The 22,415-nt window shown below is 36.6% G+C and overlaps 1 protein-coding gene across 6 annotated transcripts in view; it reads left to right on the top strand.

Annotated features, from left to right (window-relative positions):
* The window catches only part of CBLB (Cbl proto-oncogene B), a 226,102-nt gene that overhangs the window by 138,335 nt on the left and 65,352 nt on the right, over nt 1–22,415 (top strand). For all 6 annotated transcript variants that reach the window (XM_047723550.1, XM_047723547.1, XM_047723549.1 and 3 more), the window contains exon 10: nt 5,454–5,657. In XM_047723550.1, coding sequence (XP_047579506.1) covers nt 5,454–5,657 — 204 coding nt within the window. The remainder of the gene's footprint in view (nt 1–5,453; nt 5,658–22,415) is intronic.

Here is a 22,415-nt window from a genome sequence, read left to right as displayed (position 1 = left end):
TTATGAATCCAATATTGAGGAACCACTAGTTCCTGATGCTATCGTGTAGGATAGTGGTAGGTTAGTGACGGAATGACTAGGCTCATGAGTCCTCCTGAGTGAAATTTCCTGCTCACGACTGCTCAGCTTTGTGACCTCCTTCAAATTTTGTTAACTCTCCACTCTCTCACTGGTAAAATGGGGATAATAATGGTACCTACCTCATAGGGTTATATTAGTTAATATATGGATAGTGCTTACGACAGTGCCTGAAATTTTAGTTAGTATTTTTCCTAATGGGAGTAACTGATAGTATCACTTACTAAGCTGTCTCCTATTTCTGGTTTTTCTTAATTTATGAACAATGGTGATTCTGTGGTTTTAAAATTGTATTCATTTCATAATAAGTTGGGAATTCTTGTGGATTATTTTCAGATGATAAACATGTTTCCTCAGTTATCTTACTTTTTTGCTTTTGAAATTATATTTATAGCAATTATGCCAAAATTTGCAAGCACTTTGAAAACTTTGAATTATCTTAATCTGTGAAACATCCCTTAAGCTGTACATTCCGTCTTATTCCCACAAATAAGATGAAATGGCTTATGTAGTGTCCCACAGCAGTAATTGGTAGGTGTGGGATTCTAATTCATGTTTCCAGATTTGGAATGACTGTGCTCTTTTTCTGATTTACTGTTTTCATGATCCTCACAGATTAAAACTAGAAGAGTCTAGATTCACCAACATCTTCTTTTCATTGCTCCTCATGAAAGAGCCCCAAAACCAACCATCCCTTTCACTCTGGGTCTATTTATTCTACTATTAACTATCCTCACCCGTTCTTTTAACAAGAAGTTATTGAATTTCTGTAGGAAATATTGTGCTCTGAAAATGCTTAGTGTGGACCCAATTTATGCTCAGTATATGTATGTATTTTTCCAGTTATTTCCTTATTTATAGTTGTTCCATGCTTTACCCAAATGATTTATGGGAACTTCAAATCTATGTGAAATATAGCAAAGTAATATAAATTAGAAGTTACTGATACAGAAAGCACATATATACACACACAGTAAAAAATATAAAATGCACTCCAAAATGAGACTCAGGAAGTCCTAGTTATTTTTCAGGGTTCTCTGTATATTGAATATATGGGAAGCCATGAAGTGATTAACTTTAAATTAAAATGTGACTTTTAGTAATCATCCTGAGAGCAAATAAACTGGACTACATCTAATGTGTATCTTTTTTTTTTAAGATTTTATTTATTTATTTGACAGAGATCACAAGTAGGCAGAGAAGCAGGCAGAGAGAGAGGAGGAAGCAGGCTCCCTCTGAGCAGAGAGCCCAATGCGGGGCTCGATCCTAGGACTCTGGGATCGTGACCTGAGCCGAAGGCAGAGGCTTTAACCCACTGAGCCACCCAGGCGCCCCTCTAATGTGTATCTTAAAAAAAAACTGAAGAAGGTATTTAAGAGGTAGTATCCATCTGAACAGTATTTAAGCAGCAAGAATATAGAAGCTGACCAATACATGATGATGATGGTGATGAGATGATACTGGTATTTATTTGGATTTTTACCTAGCGTGTGACTGGGGACTGGGCAATTTTGGAACCTGAAGAATTTTTTTTTTTCTATTTTTCTGTCAAGTGTTAATTGGTTCTCAGGTTGCCTAAAGTTATATTTATATTTAATATCATTAACTTAGTATTAATGGTTGTCATAGGAGTCTGAATTATTTTGTCATGAGCATATTATATTGTTAAGTTGCAGATGAGTGTAGCATTCACTGATCACTTCTGTGTCTTTGGTTTGGAAATGTTTCTTATTCGAGGAAGTAAAATCTTCAGAGTCAGCTAGAACAGATGGAGTCCCAAGTACTTCCTCTTAACGTTCTCAGGATGTGAATATGTTGAGGACTAGAAATTATTTATTGGTCTTTCTTCTTAACATATGTTCCTTGATCTTGCGTTAAGTATATGTTGACAGAAACATTATTTTAATTATTGAGGCACAATCCTGATGAGTTATATGTCTGTTGAAGACATTCTTCATGTGTATTCAATCAACCATCTGACAGAAACTAGAGCAGAGGACCCAAGTGACATTTGAGAATTTATGGTTAAACTTAATTTGCATGTGGCAGTAGTCAGTTTACAGAGACAGAGTGATGGGTGAAGTCATACATTAAGGAGACAGATTCAGTGTGATCCGTGTCTGCAAATCAAAGTGGGTGTACATTGCAGCTCAGGCTTTTGGGAGGATTTTTGTTGTTGTTGTTAATTTAGTGGGTCATGTGAACTTGCAAAAGACACAAAGCTAAGCAGAAAATACGCTTTCTGATACATAATCCTAAAACAGCAACTCTAATATACATTGGTAATGTTTGTAGTATTAAACTGTCAGATGGCAGAGATGGAGAAAAACTAATTTAGTTATAGATGAACTATTCCTGCTCCTTTCCTTGGTGCCATCAAGATGCTATTATTGCCCTTTCCCTCTCCCTCTCCCCTTTTCCAGACTCCTCTTGTTAGTTACCTTCTCTCGGAAAATGGATGGCCTAAACTGGAGGTCATCCTTAACCAAAAAAAAAAAAAAAAAAAAAAAAAAAATGCAGATTGGCCTTGGAGGTTCTAAGAGAAGCTTTTGTAGCTGAATACTGTGGCATAAACATCCCAGGCACTGTGCTAAAAATATAACGACTTTGATGTTTTAGTTCAAGTCAACTAATTTGTAGTTACGGTAATTATACTTTAGATTTTCTATATTTACATAAACATACTAAGACACTTATGGATGAATTTATGTAATGTGTAGCATGTGCTTCAAAATAATCCAGTGGTGGAGGGAGCAAGTGAAGGTATCGATAAAGCCAGATTGGACAAGAATTGAAAATTGTTAAAGTTGGATGGTAGGTGCATACAGATTCAGTAGACTTTGCAGTTTGTGCTTCTGCATAAGTTTGAAGTTTCCTGTAATTTTTTAAAAATGTATGAATGAATGATGTAACTATTTAGGGCTCAGAGTACTACTATCCAACCTTTACGCATTGAAGACACACAGGGAACATCAGCTCTTTCCCATCTTGTTCTTATATATCAGATATACTATCTTTTTGAAATTATTTTACATAGATCTGTAAGAAAATCCTATCACAGGCACAGAATATGGATCCCTTTTGACTTTAATAATAAGGGGATTTTATCTAGATGATAACATATTTCAACTATGCACTTGGCATTTAATGTTCTTGTCATTAAAAGACAGGAGAAAGATTTAGCTTTCCTTAAATATTTACTCCTGTGTTAGGAAATGTTAATGTCCTATAAAAGAATTAAGTCTTAGTTTTATCATCTATAAAATGATAGAGCAAAATTTTTAAGTTGCCTTGAAGCCCACCAGGTTAAGCATATATAGCAGTAAACATCAAAGGATTTTGTATCAGCCTGCCTGTATTTCTACACCACCTTAGTTTACCTACTTTACTCTCCCAACTTTCCTTCCTAAATTATCTAACAGTAGATGAATAAGGAAATGTTGTGTTTTCTTTTCATTGACTAGTGCGACGAGCATTTGTTTTTCTTTTTTTGACAATGTGTGTGGCAAAGGGAGATGTTCACTTCATTAGTCAACAAAGTGATTGATTAGAATTGATTGCCTAATCAGGCTAGGCAACCTGAGAACCAATTAACACTTGACAGAAAAACAGAAAAAAAAAAATTCTTCAGGTTCCAAAATTGCCCAGTCCCCAGTCACATGGTAGGTAAAAATCCAAATAAATACCAGTATCATCTCATCACCGTCATCACGGTCTGCTTCTGTATTCTTGCGCTTTAATCGGAATGATGTTTGGAAAAGAATAACCCACGGACCACAGGATCTGCCAGACGTGGATGCCCGGCAATTGTCCAGTAAGAGGAGAGCAATAGTATTAGGTTGGTCAGAGCGTCAGTGTGAGACATGCAAATAACCAGTTTCCCGTCATACCAAGTGGGTGGGGCAGTTGAGTTAAGCACCGGATGGTTTCTTTAAGGGTGTTAGCTCTCTTCACATCCCTTGTTTCTTCTCTAAAATGGTGCCAATTCATGTCATTTTTGCCTTAAAATGATTTTATGATTTTTCCTATTTTTTAAATAACACACTACGAAACTCAGGGTAAAATGCAGAAACAGCAAAGTGGTGGTATCATTCCCCATCGAGCTCTTGAAGTCAGCATTATGGGCAGGATGAGGAAACTTGTTGTATTTCCCTGCCAATCGTGAATTCTTAATTCAGTTAGTTTTGAGAAATGGAATTGGGAGACTTTGAACAAAATCTTCAATAATTACCAATAAACGAGTTTCCGGCGCAAAACTATTAGCACAAATCTTTAGATCCTAGCAGTATCTAGTCTGAAAGCATGATGAGGGGTAAAATTTAATATTTCACCTGGTAGTCTATTTCCAAATGAACTATGTCAGAATGACAGGCTTTCAGGACAGTTGATGGCTCCTGGATGTCAGTTTGCTTTACTTTTTTCCCACCTATTATAAATCAAGATTTTTTTTAAAAACCTAGGCAATTAAATGGAAATATTTAGCCATAATTATATGCATAGGAAGTTTTCCAGAATAGTTTATTTAATTAATACTAGTACTTTATTTGTAATGAATTTTTATCAAAATGTCCTTTTTTAAATGTATTTTTGTTAAGATTTTATTTATTGGGGCGCCTGGGTGGCTCGGTGGGTTAAAGCCTCTGCCTTCGGCTCAGGTCATGATCCCAGGGTCCTGGGATCGAGCCCCGCATCGGGCTCTCTGCTCACCAAGGAGCCTGCTTCCTCCTCTCTCTCTCTGCCTGCCTCTCTGCCTATTTGTGATCTCTGTCTGTCAAATAAATAAATAAAACCTTTAAAAAAAAAAAAAGATTTTATTTATTTATTTATGTGAGAGGGAGAGAGAATGCAGAGGTAGAGGGAGAAGCAGGCTCCTCACTGAGCAGGGAGCTCAATGTGGGACTTAATCCCAGGACCCTGGGATCATGACCTGACTGAGCCGAAGGCACACGTTCAACAGACTGAACCACCCAGGTGCCCCCAAAATGTCTTTTATGGAATGTTTAATTAGCACTGGAGCCTTTTGGTAAAGAGGGAAATGATTTAATTTCTAGTTTTCTATAGGAGTCTTAAGTTTTGATACATTACAATTGTAAGTGAACATTCAGGAAAATAAAGTTGGGCTCCTTTTCTTTGGCACATCAAACTTTTTTTTTTTTTAAGAGAAGTTTTTCTTTGAAAATCTGAGTCTGCACATTTATCATATATTTTGTTGGCTCCCTGTTCTACTCTATTACTCCTTTAAGACAGATCTTCCTTCACTCTCGCTGCCTGCCCTAAAACCTCTTGTTTGCAGCTTCTTATAGTTGAAGAACACTGGCACCTCACTGTTTTATTTGAGTAAAGACCGATCACATTTTGTTATTGTTGTTGTTTAGGAGTCAGACGGCCAGGGCTGCCCTTTCTGTCGCTGTGAAATAAAAGGAACGGAGCCCATAATCGTGGACCCCTTTGATCCAAGAGATGAAGGCTCCAGGTGCTGTAGCATCATTGACCCTTTTGGAATGCCCATGCTGGACCTAGATGATGATGATGACCGAGAGGAGTCCCTGATGATGAATCGGTTGGCGAATGTTCGAAAGGTAAAATGATAAAGCACAGGTTTCATCAGGGTGGTGTAGGGACATGAAAAAGGACTGATGCTGTCACACATAGGCTATAACTGAGTTGATTTGGGCTTGGGAAAGAAAGATGGAAGAATCAAAAGGAAAGTGAGAACCTAGGTAATGTTGACAAGCTGATGAAATCCTACACAGAAAGAACTAGTATCTACTCCAAGCACTCCTGCTGGTTTTAAACTTCAAAATGAGAGATAGTGAGAGCTTTCATATAGAATTAAACATAGTCTAAGACTGGCAAGAACAGATCTATGAAGAAAAAATTAACAAGAATTAAGAAAACAAAATTTAAGACAAAATATAAAAATTGGAAATGATGAAACTGAATAAAAACAGTCTTTGTTGAAGTCTAAAGGAAGTAACTGTTTGAGTTATTTTCTTACCAGGAAAGCCAGTCTTCCATTATGTGACTGAGAAGTAACATAAGATTTACCTTTGTGAATTTCTCATAGTGTGCTTTGCTTATCAAAATTACTGACTCAGAAAATTGACTTTGTCAATTTACTGAGAATGGATGCTACTGCCCAGTTGGAGTAGCTGAGCTCACAAAAGACTAGTCAATGAACTAGAATGCCAACTGAATAATTTACAAGCCAGAAAGATAATGATTAAGAGAGCTGGACTCTTAGGTATCAGGTTATTCTATGCACAGAAAGATATATGAAATTTGGATTACACTCAGAAGTTCTGTGTTCTCAAAATCAGAGAAATGGCAATGTGTGGTATGAGAGGATCTGCAAATAGAGTGTGAAGGTGCCCCGTCCCAGCCCTCCTCCTGACTCATGGCAGACAGGGCTAATCAATCATGGCTCTCATCCCCGCTGAGGTCACAGCCTTATAGAACCTCCACAGTAATTCATTAGGACTTGGCAGGTGACGTGAAACCTATTTGCCATCTAGGTGGAATGATAATAACATGTAATGGCATCAGATCGTTTGCACCTGTCTCTGTAGTGGGAAAACCTTTGGTGCAGGAAACAGAGGAAGCATTTATTTGGGTTACTGCTTCTTGAAGATAAACCAAAATTCATCGCTTGGGTTCCATGCTCAACAAAGACGTGTATACCCTTGGTATTTTTTACACATGCAGATATGTCACCATCACCAACATGGCTACTCTGACATTTTCCGTCTGAGATTATTTCTATTCTTCATCTCATTTTTCATAAATGTCATAATTTAACTCCCACAGAAACTATTCTTGATTCTACCCTTTAATCCTGACAACTTAGTTTTGAAGCATGTAATTCCTTTGACCCAAGAGATGGAAGAAAGGAAGTAGTTGTTCCTCAGTATCTTTTCCATGAGCAAAGCTTTTTTACATACTTTAATCCTCTGAATAACTTGCAGAGGTAAATATTCCTCTCATGTTTCAGATAAGGAAGTGAGGTGCAGACTACACATGCCACTTGGCTGTGTTAGTAGGTTGTAGAAACCACAGTCTAACTTATGTTTTCTGGATAACAATACAGCGATATATCCCAAACCACATGTGTCATTCTCTATCATGCTGAGTCATGAAATGCTTTCTGCCAACTCAGAGTACAGGGTGTATGCTTGAACAGTCCTCATACAATATTAATTTTAATTAATAGTGATGATAAAATAGTAACATTGATGATTTCAGCCGCAGGGCACTGTTCTGGGTTCTTAAATCCTTAATCTCATTTGATTATTTCACCAATCCAATGAAGAAGCTACTGTTACTGTCCTATTTTACGACAATTGAAACTGAGGAAGAAAGGGGTGAAATCACTTGCCTAAGATCCCAGCAGTACTCTAGAGCAGAACCAGTACTTTATTCCAGACCTTCTTAACTTCAAAACTCCAGTTGTGAGCCATCACCCTTTAAGCCTCTTTTGGCATGTTACATACATTGTATTTGATAGAGTGTAACTACCTATCCTCTGAAGGTCTTTTCAGTTCTATAATATAATGTATCTCATGAATAATGACTGACCCCCCCCAATACAATTTTAACCAGAAGTTAAAAATAATTTGATCTGGTGATAAAAACATAAAACTCTAAAAATGTTTACGCCCTATAAAAATATTTATACCCACACCTACCTAATGGGTCACCAAAAACCCAAGCACATTCACTTAAGACCTGCCAATTGATAATATGATGACTATTAAAACTGTTTTCTGGTGTACTAGCCATATGTGGCTGATTTAAATGTAAATTTAAAATAATTAAAGTTTAATAAAATGTTCCTCAGTCCCCTTGAACATATTTCAAATGCTCAATAGCCGCTTATGTCTAGTGGCTACCATATTGACCTGTACAGATAAAGACCGTTTTCTGTAGACATTATTGATATAATAAAAACATCTATTCTCCAATAGATAATTCTGTTGAGCAGAGCTTTCTTAGATGATCCCTGTAGATTCTTATTGGAAGAAGCTAGGTCTTGATGCAAAAGACCTTTCCTTTTAATTTGATAACCTAATGGTCTTAGCTTGGCCTGGATATTTGACAGTGATCTAGGACTGGAATCAGCAAGCTACAGCCCATTATTCTTGGTTTGTTTTTATTGAGCTAAGAATGATTTTACATTGTATACAGCTATATATTTAAATGAGTTTATAAGTACCTACGTAATTTCCTTGTTTTTTTTGTTTTTTGCATCTTGACTTAGCTTGCAAAGCCTCAAATATTTACTATCTAGCCCCTTAAAAAAGATTGCAAGCCCCAGGTCTAGGACACAGCAAGCATATAAAGAATGTTTCTTGAATGCATTGATAATAGGGAATGACAGAAAAGTCTTTAAGAAATATACAGCAACTCAAGTAGTTCACCTGACCTAGGAGGTAATGTTTCTTAGCTAGGAAAAAGGCATTTCACTTTTCTTTACTAAATGGATTTTCTTCTTGCAGTGATTGATGTCAGGGAAGGAGAGCGGGGTCTTAAGAGGAATTCTTTCAAGAACTCTATCCTTTAACAGCTTGTAGGGAGCAGTAGCTGCCCTCCAGAAGTTTAGGGAAAGTTGCCGTCTTGGTCTGTTTCCCACTGAACTATGTTGTAGCTTGAGCCCTGCTTCAGCATTCCAAAGGGAGTGACTGGTGAGGGGATGTGCAGCAGAATGTTCAGGCACACCTCGTGGTGTCCCCACCTCTTCTCACCCACTCGCAAGACTGGGCATGTTTTGTTCTCCCTGGTATACTGGGAAGCTTTCTGTCAAGGGAGCTGAGGTTTTTACACTGAACTTCTTTTTAGTTTACCAAGAGAAGAATGGTGGTTTCAGACATTCATTGTTCCAGAAGTCCCCCTTCAGTGGCTTCGTTGGCAGTCCTCTGTGTCATTTCATAAAGCGCCACTGCAGATTTCTCTCCTTCCTTCTGGCAGTTATTAGATATTGGAGAAATTTAAACAACTTGTAATTATTTGTTTTTAAGTTGCAGAGTCGTATTTCAATTAAATGTCTTCATGTGCACTTATCTGCTTCTAGTCAATTAAACAGATTGTAAATTTTATATTTCATAAATTCCTGCCACTTAACTTTCAGCAAAATCTCAATTTTAGTGTAGATGCAAGCATCAGTTCTTTGTAATTGGGAAAAATATTGCTATGACATCATTTTCTCATAGCACTTTATATGTACTTCTGTCTCAGGAGTTACACAAGATTGTTTTGTTTTATTTAGAGGACCACCTTCTCCATTGGTCTGTTAATTCTTAAGGCCGGTGTCAGTGTCTTCTTTATGTTTCCTGGTATGTCAACACACACAGTAAATATTTATTAAATGAAATAGTAAATGGACATGCATGCTCATATGTTCTTAGAAATGAGTGACCTGATCTTACATATCTTTCTTTATTCCAAACTGAAGGCTGAATATAAATGTGTACAAAATATCAAATTATAGACTCTATTCAGTTCTTACAGCTGAAGTTATAACAAATATCACACTGTCACTTTGACACAATAGCTCTTCTACCTGAATCTTCCTCCTATCTGTTTCTTTATTCTGTTGTCTCATTCACTCACTCATTCATTCATTCATTTAAAAAATATTTCATCCTCTCAACTCCCTGAATGACTGTAAGTCATTGTCCAGTGGAATGATTCAGTTTTCTTCTGTCTACTCTTTCAAATACCCATCTTTCTCCTGTTCATGAGCAGGGTGACAACTATATTATGAACTAATTCTTGCCTGTCTTAAACATATTGCATTTTTTAAATTAGTAATGCTTCTATCATAGCATGGAGGACTGAGCTGTTTGTATATTCCTGTTACCATGGTGATATCCTGTAGCTGGAGTTTATAAATACTTGCATACTGAACATATAGAATATCTTTTATTATTTGTTTTATAAATATATTAATGCTAATCTTACAGAAGTGAACAGAATGGATAAATCTACACGACAGCATATGGGTTACCATCCTGGAAATAGTCTATTTTATGATTTTAACTAGAAGATGTTTTAGATTTTGCTTGAAATTGTACCACTGCCTGAGTTCTCAAGCTGTCAGAATTTCTAGGATAACTGGATCTAAGTGAGTCCTCAGATGAAGTCTAGGGTGCGATTGGTAAGATCATGTCCTTCTCTCTGACTTCAGTTAGATCAGAACAAAGAAAAGGTGTCTATTAGTCAGAGTTTTATTTCATTTTGTCAAAGGTTTTAGGAATCTTAACAGTTCCTCAGCAATTATGTTGATAGAACATATTTTTCACCAAATATGTAAAATTACAAACAAAATAAAGATTTGCATTCAAAATGAAAATGTTGATAGATTAAACATGTATATGAACTGAGATTAATTCCTTAGGTCTTAAGCATTACATTATCTTAAAGCCATATTTAAAAATTTAATGAATGGCCATGTGAAAAGAAATACAGGTATAATCAGAGATCAAGGGAATTATTCTTTTATCTTTTTTATACATTCTCCTAATGTTGCCAGAATTGGTTAAAATACATGTTACTAATTAAAAACTTTATATATTACTTAATTCTTGCTTTTCCCAATACTAATGTGTGAGGATAGGACCCATGGTATTCCTGATCCCGAGGAAAGTGTTCATGTGCACACATCAGTGTTTTCAGGGAGATGCTGCTGTTTTAATGTGACTTGGGTTCCGACCACAGAGCTCAGGTCCACGTGGGAGTAGTAAAGACAAAACTTGCAAGAACAGTGAAATACAAAAATAACAATAGACATTGAAATATAGGGCATGGTTCTCAACCGCAGGCAGATCTACCTCCTGAAGGTATTCAGAAATATGTGAGGACATTCTGATTTTCACAGTGACTGAGGGCTGGGAGAAACCTGTGGCATTTAGTGGCCTGAGATACAAGACCTCCAGCAAGCCATGGATCAGTTCCACCCAGGAAGAATTATTCTGCTTATGTGCCAGCGGTCTTCACCTCCCCCACTGGGTGGTACGGGTGGCCATGGGTGACACTAGACAATCCAATGTCAACAGGTTCCTTTGCCACTTAACTACATCGTTTACTCATTTTCCTAGAGCCCTCCGTGCAAAATAGTAGTGCTTTTTTTTTTTAATTCGTGTGGGATTAACCAAGGGAAAATCTGCCTTTGTCCAAGGTCTATATGATGTTATAGGTGACTGCAAAGATGTTACAGATTGCTTTAAAATAGTTTGAATAATGAGTAGTTTGGGAGAAGCAAGCACTTGACTCTCTTGAGTCAGCCTGCTTATGGTAGCCTGGAGATGAGACGCTGTGCTTGCTCTCCTCTCCTTTGCCCTTCTTTTCCTTCCCAGAGATTTACATAGTGCCTGACACACAGTATGCCACTGAGAAGGGGGTTTTTGTTTTGTTTTAACTGAATGATCAGTGGTGACACTGAAGAACAGTGCTCTTAAGGTCCCTGGAGCCCAGCATACTGGGGTTATGTTCCACTTAATAATCGATGTGCCTTGCATTGGTTAGTTAGTTAACTCCCTGTGCCTCAGTGACCTTGTCTGTGAAACCCTACTGAGAGTAAATGAGTTAATACATGTAGAGCTGTTGGAACAGAGTTGGTACGTAATAAATGTTAAGTATTAGTTGTAATTAATATTATTTTGTAGATAGGTATTTAAGAGGAGATACTGCTGTGCTTTTGAGAATTAAATATCAGTATTTTTGAGATGTCTATGGGAAGTTTTTTTTTTTCTTTTAGATACTGTTAGCTATCATCATTTAGAAAGAACTGGACAACTGTGTGGTTTGGCAAGCGGTCGGTTGTGTTTCATTGCTATATTAATATCTACATAGTTTTAATTTCATGACATGGCTACAGTCAAATAATTTATCATAAAATCATCCTTTAGGTTTAAAACTCAAAGAAAATGCAAAGTTGCCAACATGTCAGCTGAAATCCTGTTTTAAACACTAAATAATTTAGATAAGCTTACAATAGTCTTGTTTTTCACATAGGCAAATTGAAATAATTGAGTAGTCTCTAAAGTACAGTGAAGAGCTACAGTAACTAAATAGTAATTGTTTGTTGTTCAAACCAGCTATACCTGGTATTTTGCGAACCAGTATGGGTTTCACATGAAGGCATTTTTCAGTGACTGAAGTTTATTCCTTTAATCCCCAGAATGTTCTTGTTTCTCAGCCATTTTTATGGAAATATTTCTGAGTTATATGTCACCCTTCCTGACTTTTCAAAATTGGTTATGGGGCTGAGTGAATCAAAGGGCATAAGAAGCCACTACAATCAGCCTGATGTACTTCTTGAAGCTTACATTTGCTATGAGATTTCAGGGGAGGTTTCTCGAAGAGAGGGGAGCCATACATTTAAATTAAAATCGCATATAATATTTGGATCAGGATGTAAAAATCATGTACATGTTTAAAGTAAAATATACACTTCAAAGAAATTTCAGGGCTGTAGATGCTGGTCACAAGCCAGGGGATTAGGTCCTCCTAAGGTACTTCAGGGGGAAGGATTGTAGCTCAGTGTAGTTAACAGTGTTTAACGTTTTAATGGAGCAGTGTCTGTGGGGTTATTCCACTTGTGAGGCTGTTTGCCCTTCTTTAAAGTGCAATTTTATCCACCAGCTCCCTGTCAAACCTTAGGGAAGGCAACTCTTCGTCCACTCAGTAGCTCCTCAAGTTTAAGTTTGTAACCCTTTATGTGTTCTTCACTGCTTCTAATTTATAATATCTGAAAATTTCTGGAAGTTGTTAGTGGAATGTAAATAGTAATAATAATTTAAAATATTGCACCTCATTTTATACACAGATATGCATATGCTTAGTGAGGTAACAAGGTGCCTTACATTATGTTCTTCTAGGAAAAAATGCAGCAGAAATTTTCCCCCTCTTTTGAGGACTTTGTTTAGGGCCAGGGGATGGGGGGCTGGTTGTTTTTTTGTTTGTTTTGTTTCATTTCTGTATTTTAAGACTTTAAGAGTGATTTTAGATTCACAGCAAAAGTGAGGGCAACGTACATTTCTCACATACCCCCACCCCCATCCCCATACATGTGTAGTAGCTTTCCCCATGATCAACTTTCCCCAAGGAGGGGCACATTTGTTACAACTAATGAACCTACATTGATACATGATTACCACCCAGAGTCCATGTTTCGTTAGGATTCACTTTTGGCTCTGGGTTTGGAGAAATGTATAATGACACGTATCCACGAAAATAGTATCATGCAGAGTATTTTCACTGCCCTAAAAATCCTCTGTGCTCCACCTTTTCTAGAATGTCATATAGTTGGAATCATATGCTACGTACCTTCTCAGATTGGTTTCTTTCACGGAGTGATATGCATTTAGAGTAGGTTTAGTTTTCTAAGACCACCAAAGTGTCTTCCAAAGTGGCTGTATCATTTTATATTCACACCAGCAATGAATACGAGTTCCTGTTGCTCCACATCCTCTCCAGCATTTAGTGTTGTCAGTGTTCTTCATTTGGGCCATGGAAGAAGTGTATTGTGGTATTTCATTGTTTTAATTTACATTTCCCTGATGGTATATGATGAGTGGGATCTTTTTATATCTGCTTATTTGGCATCAGTATATCTTTGGCAAAGTATCTGTGAAGGTATTTGGCCCATTTTTAATTCAGTCATTTTCTTATTGTTGGGTTTTAACAGTTTTTTGTGTATTTGGGATAACAGTACTTTACAGATGTGTCTTTTCCACATATTGTAGCTTGTCTTTTTATTCTCTTGAGGGTTTCTTTTACATAGCAGAAATTTTTAATTTTAGTGATGTCTAACTTAACCACTTATTTCTCTCATGGATCATGCCTTTGGTGTTGTATCCAAAAAGTGATCACCAAACCCAATGTCATCTTTATTTCTCCTATTTATCTTCTAGGCGTTTTATTAACTGTTGTGAAGGTACAAAGTCTGTGTCCAAAAACAAAAATTTTTTTTTTTTTTTGCATGTGGATGTCCACTTGATTCAGCACCATTTGTTGAAAAGACGGTCTGCTTCGCTGTATTACCTTTGCTCTTTTGTCACAGATTAGTTGACTCTTTTTATATGGGTCCATTTCTGGACTCTTCATTATGGTTCATTGAAATATTTGGCTATCCTTTTGACAATTCTACAGAGCCTTGATTACTGTAGCCTTATAGTAGATGTTGAGGTCAGGTAGTCCAGCTTTGTTCTTCAATATCATGTGGGTTTATTTGTGGTCTTTTGTCTTGGTACAAACTTTAGAAGTTTGATGATACAAACAAAATAACTTGCCAGGATTTTGATTGGAATTGCATTGAATCTGTAAATCAAATTGGGAGGACTTTTTTACTCTCAGTTTCTCCCTAAATTCCTACATATTAAAGCTTCTGGAAGTGGGACTGTGGATAAGCAGGGCATGATTATATTGCTTTTACATCACATTCCTCATGTAAGTTTTTTTTATTATCTAAAAACAGTGGTACAGGTATTCCAGAATAGATAACATAAGTCATACTTGCATATGAATCAGTGCATGTGTGTGTGATAAATATTTTTGTAATGGATACCCTCAGAAAAATATTCAGTATAGGCTGTTCTTTTTTTTTTTTTTTAAGATTTTATTTATTTGACAGAGAGAGAGAGATCACAAGTAGGCAGAAAGAGAGGAAGGGAAGCAGGCTCCCTGCTGAGCAGAGAGCCCGATGCGGGGCTCGATGTGGGGCTCGATCATGACCCGAGCCGAAGGCAGAGGCTTTAACCCACTGAGCCACCCAGGCGCGCCCCAATATAGGCTGTTCTTTAAAAGACTCTAGGTTTTATTTTCACAAATTAACATGAGAAAAGAATCAAGAGGATAGTTAGCAGCAAGGAAACTATACTTAAAATGTTATATTTTAATGATAAAAGTTTTCTTAGTGTCCTTTATTAATTTTTCTGCATTTAGAGAAAAACGTTGACCTTCTAAGAGTCCTTCTCATCATCCTTATAATATGTGGATCTACCTTGTTCAGATATGAAAATTCATTAAGTAAAAATCTTGTTAGAAATATTATAAAATTGACTTTGATTATCTCTGGGATTGTCAGTACTCTCATCTTATTAGTAATTGGAGAGGTTTTCTCTTGTCCTATTTTTAATAATAGCCTGGCTGGGTTTGACGTTTCTTACCAAATGTTTTGCTATTTCCATAATAATGGATCTTATTAAAGGTTTTATAAAGTTGCTTTTTAAAAAGGTATGGATAAAATGAAGAGTGACTAAAATAGAATGAATCCCCGATTATTATTGGTAATTGCTGAGCGTGCTGAGATGGGCTTTTGACTACTTTACTTCTTGGGCCTTTTCTCTCAGGATTTTCTGTTAAAATTGCAAATTTGGATTTCCCTATTCATTATGGTGGTCATTAGCATCCTTATTCTGAGTGCTAAAGAATTCTGTAAAGTTTGTCAGAGAAATAAAGAATACTATTTATTCATTTCAGGAAGCAAAGGGCTAGGAAGAATTGGTAAGTATATAGACATAAAAGAATCAGATGTGGTCTTTAAATTTCTAGAGCACCAGGATTCCAATTTGTTAAAGACATACTCATCAATACCGGTATTTAAGAACTTAGGAGAAATTGTTAGATGAATATGCTGGTATGGTGGTAGTACAGGCAGGAGTTAAGGTACTCGGCTTTTGCATTTTGAAAGGAGCTGAAATGAAAAAAGATAATTTATTCTAAAGTTCTGAAAGCAAGTGTAATAGTAGAAAAAAGTGAGAATTACCCAAGATCAAGATAAAGGAATGGAATTACAAAAATCAAACATTCTGTAATGTGAAAGTATGGTTCCATCTTCCCAACTCTTGTAGTTGCATTTATGTGAATGGTTGTTTTATATGGTGCAATAAATTCTCTACAGTTAATTCCATGTCCATACCCTCTTCCTACTCTTAACTAATTTTTCCATAGCTTTCCGTTTCTTTATCCTAACTTAATAGAATAGGCAGATAAAGATGGAGTGACCAAAGAAGGACTCCATTTAAGGAAGTGGCAGAATGGACAAGATCTTTTAAAGTATCCCTTGATTACTGTGCCTTCTTATTACACTAATTAGATTTTATTTATTCATTAGGAGATTAAAACCAGAAGAAAAGAGGTAAAGTCTCTGCAATAAGATAATGAAGAAAATAAATTAAACTGGGGAAAAAGCATTTACAACAATTGTAACATTAATCGAGGTTCACTATCCTAATAAATAAAGAGCTTATTCCAATGAGGGGTACCTAAAATAATATAGATAACAAGACAAAGAGCATACAAAGCGAGTAAGCTAAAGAAGAAATGCACAGGGCAAAAAAAAAAAAAAATTTCATTATTTCTAACTATTAAAGCAGTTCAAAGTGAAACATCAACATATGCCACTGAAATGGCAGTCAACTATTGAAGTAAACAAATTCAAAACTAAAAATACTTTCTGCTTTTGAGGTTTGTGCAGTGGTAACCATCACACATAACTGGTAGAAGAATAAATTGTTTTTAACATCTGGACAGCAAAGGGCCTTATGCATATTCATAAACTTTTACCTAGTTTAGTTATGAGCCTATTAACCTATGCTCAAAACATTCTGTGATTATGCCCTTAAAAATTAAAATGCATGTCAACTATAGTCAAATAGAGTATTTTTTAATTAAATAAAGTCAAAGTCTCAACAAAAAATTAAAATGTGTATGACCAAAGACTTCATATTATCACTTTATAATGGAAAAAAATTGAGAATAACCCAAGTGTTCATGGCAGGAAATAATTATGTAAATGTTGGTATATCCATATAATTCATCCTTTAAAATTATATTCATGAAGAATTTTTTTTTTCCAAGTTAGACCTCACTCTGGAGTTTATTCATGTGTATTAACAGTGGAACTTTTTGTTTTGTTTTGTTTTGTTTTTAAATTTTATTTTTTATAAACATATATTTTTATCCCCAGGGGTACAGGTCTGTGAATCGCCAGGTTTACACACTTCACAGCACTCTCCATAGCACATACCCTCCCAGTGTCCATAACCCCACCCCCCCTCCCAATCCCCCTCCCCCCACCAACCCTCAGTTTGTTTTGTGAGATTGAGAGTCACTTATGGTTTGTCTCCCTCCCAATCCCATCTTGTTTCATTTACTCTTCCCCTACCCCCTTAACCCCCCAGGTTGCATCTCCTCTTCCCTCATATCAGGGAGATCATATAATAGTTGTCTTTCTCCGATTGACTTATTTCGCTAAGCATGATACCCTCTAGTTCCATCCATGTTGTCGCAAATGGCAAGATTTCATTTCTTTTAATGGCTGCATAGTATTCCATTGTGTATATATACCACATCTTCTTTATCCATTCGTCTGTTGATGGACATCTAGGTTCTTTCCATAGTTTGGCTATTGTAAACATTGCTGCTATAAACATTCGGGTGCACGTGCCCCTTCGGATCACTGCATTTGTATCTTTTTTTTTTTTTTAAAGATTTTATTTATTTATTTGTCAGAGAGAGAGAGGGAGAGAGAGCGAGCACAGGCAGACAGAATGGCAGGCAGAGGCAGAGGGAGAAGCAGGCTCTCTGACGAGCAAGGAGCCCGATGTGGGACTCGATCCCAGGACGCCGGGATCATGACCCGAGCCGAAGGCAGCTGCTCAACCAACTGAGCCACCCAGGCGTCCCTGCATTTGTATCTTTAGGGTAAATACCCAGCAGTGCAATTGCTGGATCATAGGGTAGTTCTATTTTCAACATTTTGAGGAACCTCCATGCTCTTTTCCAGAGTGGTTGCACCAGCTTGCATTCCCACCAACAGTGTAGGAGGGTTCTCCTTTCTCCGCATCCTCGCCAGCATCTGTCATTTCCTGACTTGTTCATTTTAGCCATTCTGACTGGTATGAGGTGATATCTCATTGTGGTTTTGATTTGTATTTCCCTGATGCCGAGTGATATGGAGCACTTTTTCATGTGTCTGTTGGCCATCTGGATGTCTTCTTTGCAGAAATGTCTGTTCATGTCTTCTGCCCATTTCTTGATTGGATTATTTGTTCTTTGGGTGTTGAGTTTGCTAAGTTCTTTATAGATTTTGGACACTAGCCCTTTATCTGATATGTCATTTGCAGATATCTTCTCCCATTCTGTCAGTTGTCTTTTGGTTTTGTTCACTGTTTCCTTTGCTGTGCAAAAGCTTTTGATCTTGATAAAATCCCAATAGTTCATTTTTGCCCTTGCTTCCCTTGCCTTTGGCGATGTTCCTAGGAAGGTGTTGGTGCGGCTGAGGTCGAAGAGGTTGCTGCCTGTGTTCTCCTCAAGGATTTTGATGGATTCTTTTCTCACATTGAGGTCCTTCATCCATTTTGAGTCTATTTTCGTGTGTGGTGTAAGGAAATGATCCAATTTCATTTTTCTGCATGTGGCTGTCCAATTTTCCCAACACCATTTATTGAAGAGGCTGTCTTTGTTCCATTGGACATTCTTTCCTGCTTTGTCGAAGATTAGTTGACCATAGAGTTGAGGGTCTATTTCTGGGCTCTCTATTCTGTTCCATTGATCTATGTGTCTGTTTTTGTGCCAGTACCATGCTGTCTTGATGATGACAGCTTTGTAATAGAGCTTGAAGTCCGGAATTGTGATGCCACCAACTTTGGCTTTCTTTTTCAATATTCCTTTGGCTATTCGAGGTCTTTTCTGGTTCCATATAAATTTTAGGATTATTTGTTCCATTTCTTTGAAAAAAATAGATGGTACTTTGATAGGAATTGCATTAAATGTGTAGATTGCTTTAGGTAGCATAGACATTTTCACAATATTTATTCTTCCAATCCAGGAGCATGGAACATTTTTCCATTTCTTTGTGTCTTCCTCAATTTCTTTCATGAGTACTTTATAGTTTTCTGAGTATAGATTCTTAGCCTCTTTGGTTAGGTTTATTCCTAGGTATCTTATAGTTTTGGGTGCAATTGTAAATGGAATTGACTCCTTAATTTCTCTTTCTTCTGTCTTGTTGTTGGTGTAGAGAAATGCAACTGATTTCTGTGCATTGATTTTATATCCTGACACTTTACTGAATTCCTGTACAAGTTCTAGCAGTTTTGGAGTGGAGTCTTTTGGGTTTTCCACATATAGTATCATATCATCTGCGAAGAGTGATAATTTGACTTCTTCTTTGCCAATTTGGATGCCTTTAATTTCCTTTAGTTGTCTGATTGCTGAGGCTAGGACTTCTAGATGTTGAATAGCAGTGGTGATAACGGACATCCCTGCCGTGTTCCTACCTTAGCAGAAAAGCTTTCAGTTTTTCTCCATTGAGAAAGATATTTGCGGTGGGTTTGTCATAGATGGCTTTGATAATATTGAGGTCTGTGCCCTCTATCCCTACACTTTGGAGAGTTTTGATCAGGAAGGGATGCTGTACTTTGTCAAATGCTTTTTCAGCATCTATTGAGAGTATCATATGGTTCTTGTTCTTTCTTTTATTAATGTGTTGTATCACATTGATTTATTTGCGGATGTTGAACCAACCTTGCAGCCCTGGAATAAATCCCACTTGGTCGTGGTGAATAATCCTTTTAATGTACTGTTGAATCCTATTGGCTAGTATTTTGGTGAGAATTTTTGCATCTGTGTTCATCAAGGATATTGGTCTCTAGTTCTCTTTCTTGTTGGGATCCTTGTCTGGTTTTGGGATCAAGGTGATGCTGGCCTCATAAAATGAGTTTGGAAGTTTTCCTTCCATTTCTACTTTTTGGAACAGTTTCAGGAGAATAGGAATTAGTTCTTCTTTAAATGTTTGATAGAATTCCCCCGGGAAGCCATCTGGCCCTCGGTTCTTGTTTGTTTGGAGATTTTTGATGACTGTTTCAATCTCCTTACTGGTTATGGGTCTGTTCAGGCTTTCTATTTCTTCCTGTTTCAGTTGAGGTAGTTTATATGACTCTAGGAATGCATCCATTTCTTCCAGATTGTCAAATTTGTTGGCGTAGAGTTGCTCATAGTATGGTCTTATAATTGTCTGTATTTCTTTGGTGTTCGTTGTGGTCTCTCCTCTTTCATTCATGATTTTATTTATTTGGGTCCTTTCTCTTTTCTTTTTGATAAGTCTGGCCAGGGGTTTATCAATCTTATTAATTCTTTCAAAGAACCAGCTCCTAGTTTCGTTGATTTGTTCTATTGTTTTTTTGGTTTCTATTTCATTGATTTCTGCTCCGATCTTTATGATTTCTCTTCTCCTGCTGCGTTTAGGGTTTCTTTCTTGTTCTTTCTCCAGCTCCTTTAGGTGTAGGGTTAGGTTGTGTACCTGAGACCTTTCTTATTTCTTGAGAAAGGCTTGTACCGCTATATATTTTCCTCTCAGGACTGCCTTTGTTGTGTCCATGAAGAATGTTTAATGGCAGTTAGAATTCTTTTGCTATAATACTGTTAGCCAATATAGTGTACATTAAAAATGTGTATGTGTGATTAAGAAAGATCACCATTGGCTATGTGTACATGTCCTCAAAACCACTTTATATTTTCCTATAATTCCAAATTTTATGTAGTGAATTATGTTCTTTAAAATGAGAGAAAAAAAGTGGAATGGTAAAAATGTAGTTGTGAAGACAAAGGAGATGAGCTCCAAAATCAATACAACTTATTTATTATGGTGAACAGTTTGACAACACTCATACCCCTCAACCTGTTAACCTCCTCTTTACTACTTCTGCTCTTATTATTTATTTCTATATTTAAAATGCTTTCCAGGTCAAGATGAAAAAAATAAAAATGCTTGTTAAATTCTAGAAGCTTGTGTTAATGATCAGAATTCATAACAGCAAATAATCCAAGTGACATTTTTGACTTTTGAATGCATTGTAAGACTTTAGTCTAATTATTTGTTTAGGTATTTGTTTAGGCCTTGAGAGTGAGAGGAATTGTCTAGGACAAAATAAGAAATAAGGGTGGGAACCTTTTGTTTAAGGATATCTCTGGTAGAATTGTCTTTTGGTAGTGAAGTTGAGCAAATTTTGACTGGAACTTTGGAGATGTAATAGATGGTATTTTATCAGTTCTATATCAAAAGAGTCAACACTCCTAATTATATCATCCAAATAAAAATCAAATGTTTTGTAGCAGCTTTTATTTCATATTTAATTTTATTAGCCCATAAGGCCTCCATAAAATGGATTAACCTTTTTGAAATCCACAGGTGGATATTAACATGGGGGTGATTTGTGCAAGACTGCATGGCATTTTAAAGTTCTAGCTGCAATTCAAACATTACATATGGAAAATATACATGGAGGAAGTCAGATTACATGTGTCTAATTTTATGGTCATTGTTTTTTATAATCAGTTGGCTTTAGGACTTCAGTTTGACAGTTAGCCACAATTGAAATTCACATATTCCAATCAAGTGTATCCCTAGCCACGAAAATACCTCATGTTACTATTCAGGATTAAATAAACATTTCCCTACTCTTCCACTCAAGGAGTTCTATGTACATGTGCTAAATCTGTATTTCTATACAGAATGGAGATGGTAGTGATTGTGAGGACTGTGGACACATCAGTAAGAGGTGTGAAAGTTAGCATAGAATTGAAACCCAAGCTAGAGAATAAGTTCCAGGCTTGTTGTTTGTTGTTGCTATTTTCCCCCACAACTCCCTTTATCACACATCAGAAGTAGAGAACAGTAAATGGCCCGAGTGATCTTGGGATGGGGATTAGACCTGTGGGAGAAGACACAGGAGGAAGAGCTGACGGAAATGTCTGACTGTAGAATCTATCTGGAAAAGAATACAAATCGGCCAACTGAAGGTGACTGGCCACATGCCTGTGTCACACCTCAGCCTTAGAATCATTCGTCCTTCCTACCTACAAGGGAAAATTCTGATACTGTGGAATTACAGTCCTTTAAAAGACCGTTAAATATTCCAATATTATATACTGACAGGGTATAGTTTAAAGGAGAAATAATTTTAGATCTACATTAAATCAATCTATTTGCTTCTCTTTATTTTCAGAAGGGAAAAAAGGGCCAACTTTCCATTCTCATTGAGTTGATAAGTTTTGATGTCATGAATTTTTAATGTCTCATCGAAGAATTTAATTATGAGCTGGGGTGTGAAGCATTGTGTTTGGTGTCTTTTCTCCTTAGACTATCAAATAGGAAGGAAAATGGTGATTATCCAAATAAATTAGAAGTGGCCATTTACGTAACCATCTACTAAAACTGCCTACTAAGAATGTTTACAGATGTTCATAGTTAGCATTGAATTTTGCCAGCAATAAAAGTTAATGCAGAGTTTCAGTACTTTTTTTTTTTTAAGATTTTATTTTTTTATTTGACAGAGAGA

This window comes from Lutra lutra, chromosome 1, assembly GCF_902655055.1.
Source record: "Lutra lutra chromosome 1, mLutLut1.2, whole genome shotgun sequence".
NCBI lineage: Eukaryota > Metazoa > Chordata > Mammalia > Carnivora > Mustelidae > Lutra > Lutra lutra.
This window is presented reverse-complemented; position numbering and strand designations above follow the sequence as displayed.